Here is a 3,353-nt window from a genome sequence, read left to right as displayed (position 1 = left end):
ACTCCAAGCCAGAGAGGCTGGGGGGGCATTTTGCTGGCATCCCTTGGCCTCAGCAAACAGCCCTGCCCTGGAGCGATGCCCGGGGGAGCCAGGCAGCAGCCACGCTCCCCCAAACCCCAGTACCTGGTTGCAAAACCCCAGTTGCAGCACGGCTTTAGCTCCCGCACCGGCACATCCCTCCTTCGCTGCATCCCATGGCAGACCCGACCCTGCCCACTGCCCCCCGCCGGGGAGGGCTGTGGGGGCACCCACCTGAGGTGATGTTGAGGAGCTTGCAGGCCGTCTCGATGTCCTTCAGCACTTCTCCCACCACCATGCTCTGTACCTGCTCCAGCGAGTGCTCCTCCAGGTGCAGGCTGGCCTGCAGGTCCCCCTCGGTCCCCAGCCCCAAGCCCTGGCTGTCGATGATGGGACATTGCTCCGGCTCCTTCTGCGCCTCCCCTCGCCCCCCCTGGGCACCGCTTTGGGATGGTTCCCCCATGCCCTTGGTGGTCCAGGCGATGTCCTCCGAGTAGAGCATGTGTCAGAATAAACTTGCAAAGAAAGAATTATAAGTGAACAAAGAAATTAGCTGCAGCATACCTTAGCTTGCATGGCTACTACACTGTTAATGTAACCTGCCGGGAGAGGAGGAGAGGAGAGGAGAGGCTCACCCCGGCACCAATTCCTGCCTTCCCGCCCAGCGGCCAGGCACAAAGGGAGGAACTAAGCCTGTTAGAGGGGAAAAAACCTCCAAAGAGACCCACGGCATCCTGTGAGCCCCTGGATGAATGCAGGCTTGGGGTCAGCCATGGGGCTGGGGGGGTTGTCCCGATTTTGGGAAGACCAAAGCTGCAGCAGCCAGCAGGGAGAAGGAGCCCGGGGAGCAAGTGGGTCCCAACCACCGTGGGCTTTTAGGGTCTCGCCCTGAATTGCACGCCGGGTTGGCAGCAGTCCAGTCCCAGCTGGGGCAGCCTTGCAGGAGGCAGGGGGCCATGCTGGAGGGGCTCCAAGGCACCTATGCGGGGCAGCCCGTGGGCATCAAGGGCTGCGGGATGCCTAAACCACACAGGCACGTTCCTGTGCATGGAAAACATCTCCTGCTGCTTTCACCCCAGGATGCCCCAGCAGCGATGGCACCCAAACCTGGCTCTCCTGGGCAGGGGTCTGAGCCCAGCCCAGCTCTCAGCCGCTGCTGCCAACCCCTGGATGAGAACTTTCCTTTTACTCTCTTGCAAGAAAAACTACCCAAAATCAGCCCATCCCCATCTGTCTCGGGTACGTAGGGAGTCCTGGAGGCCGCTGAGGAGAGGATGAGCCTGCTGAATTTCCATGGCAACACCAGGGAACGGCTCCATCCTTGGAGAAACCTCCCCAAGAGCCATCCTGAGGCTTTGGGAAGAGAGAGCCCCTGCCAGGGGAGAGGCTGGTGACGGGCACGGCCGGGGCACCGCCAAGCTCCTTGCCTGCCTCCGGCATTGCTTTTTACAAGAAGAAAAAAAAACCCCACCCCATACAGGCTATTTAAAAGCAGAAAAAGTAGCAGCTTGTGCAACAGAGCCTGCAATAAAAAAGGAGCGTGCAAAGCCTGACCCAACCCCAAAGCCCCCCCCAAAAGATACAAGGCAGCCCCCAAAGGGGAATGGGACACAGTGGCCAGGGAAAGGGGGTCCCTGGCTGCTCTAAATCCCATCTGGGGGGGAAAAAAAGGTTTAAAAGACTAAAGGGGTTCCTCCATGGAACCACGGGGTTCCTCCGGGCAAAGCACATCCCTGGAGCGCGGGGAGCGGAGCAGCCGGCTGCTCGGCGTGGGAGGGACGCTAGCGACCAAGCACCCGGGACGGCATGTTACCATCCCCGCAGCTCTGCTGTGCCAAACGCTGCTCGGCTCCACGCTGCTGGGCCCGGCTCTGCTCCTGAGGCGTTAATTAAACATCATTAATAGCCACGTGCCACGGCCCCGTGAGCTGCAGCGGTACTGGTGGGGATGAGCTTAATGCACACTGTGGGGAGTTTAATGCCCCCAGAAGTGTGGGTTTGAAGGCTCTGCATCACCTGCACCTCGAGGAAGCTCTACCCATCATTGCACCCTTGGCAAAGCCCCAAAAAACCTGGAAAAACACATGGAGGAACCGTGGCCACCCAAACAGCACTCGCGCCAGCCTGGTCCCACGGGGACCTGGGGAGGGGGTGCAGGTTTGGATGCTGGAGCCCATGTCCCCGAGAGGATTTGGTAGCACCGCAGCGAGGAGGAGGGGGAAGAAGGGGTGCCCATGCCACCGAGCTGCCCCCCACCGCCCAAACAGTTTCCCTGAGAGATGGTGCCGGCTTCCAAACCTCTCCTTGATTTGCTCTGGATTAAAAGAAGAGCTTTAGCCGATCAGCCTTAAATCCAGCCTCACGCTGCTCCCGGCACAAAAGGAAAGCGGTAACAGCTTGCACGGCTCTAGCCCGCTGCACAGCACCGGCTGCGGGGCCTTTCTGGGGAGGGCACAGGGGTCTTGTCCCCAAAGCCTCTGGGATGCTCTGGAGTCGTGGTGCCTCCTCCACCCATCCCACCTCCACCGGGCTTCGCCGCCATGACCATGCGGTGGGATGGATGGCCCCATCCGCATCCTAATCCCCATCCTGTCCCCTCCTCCCCATCAGGACCAGGATGAGTCCATCCCTTGGGCAAGTAGCCCCGAACCCCTGAGCAATCGCCCGCCAAACGCTGCTGTACTCTCAGGGCGGGGGCCTTTGTTTGACTTTCTCCCGCTCTGGCATGCAGGCAGCTGGGTTGGGTGGGGACCTGTTTGCTCTAAGAAGCTGCTTTGGGCGGCTGTTTCCCTCTCCTCTCCCTTTTTTGCTTTTCCTTGGAAAAGGAGAGCCGGAGGAGCAGCCCCAGGTGCAGCAAGATTCTCATGGGGAGCTCTGACCTTCCTGGCACCCCAAAAACCTTCACGTTCCCTGCCTGAGCTAAACGGGGCAGCGCTGGTCATTGCATCAGCCCTGGCAAACACTTCCCGGCTTGTGCACGCTGCCAGTGGTGAGTGCGGCCCCGGTCCCATGGGCTTCGCGTCATGCTCATCCCACCGAGGGGGGAAGCGATAAAGGAATCGGCTCGTACAGCATTTTAAACAGCAGCCACCAAGATATAAAAGCCCTCCCGGCCCCAAGGTTTTGCCTCTGTGGCCAAGATGCGATGCCAGGGCTCAGCAGCCCATGGGGAGGCTCCGAGTGAGAGCAGTGCCGTCCCTGGGGTGCCAGGCAGAGCGGGGTCCTGCCTGCAGGACACCCAAACCCGCCCTGGCACCCTTGCCCAGCCCTCCCCACACACCGCTGCTGCCTGCAGCCCTGGCATGGGCAGGCAAGGCTCCCACGCAGAGCGGCGG

General features: G+C 61.0%; 1 protein-coding gene across 1 annotated transcript in view; it reads right to left on the bottom strand.

The window, feature by feature from the left end:
- SPDEF (SAM pointed domain containing ETS transcription factor) overlaps positions 1-520 on the bottom strand; it is an 8,346-nt gene extending 7,826 nt beyond the window's left edge. The window contains 1 exon segment of the mRNA XM_035893736.1: positions 253-520. Coding sequence (XP_035749629.1) covers positions 253-520 — 268 coding nt within the window.
- Positions 521-3,353: the final 2,833 nt, after the last annotated feature.

The sequence above is a fragment of the Egretta garzetta genome, unplaced genomic scaffold (assembly GCF_000687185.1).
Source record: "Egretta garzetta isolate BGI_Z169 unplaced genomic scaffold, ASM68718v1 scaffold105, whole genome shotgun sequence".
NCBI lineage: Eukaryota > Metazoa > Chordata > Aves > Pelecaniformes > Ardeidae > Egretta > Egretta garzetta.
Note: the sequence above shows the minus strand (reverse complement) of the source record. Positions and strands in the feature narration are given on the sequence as shown.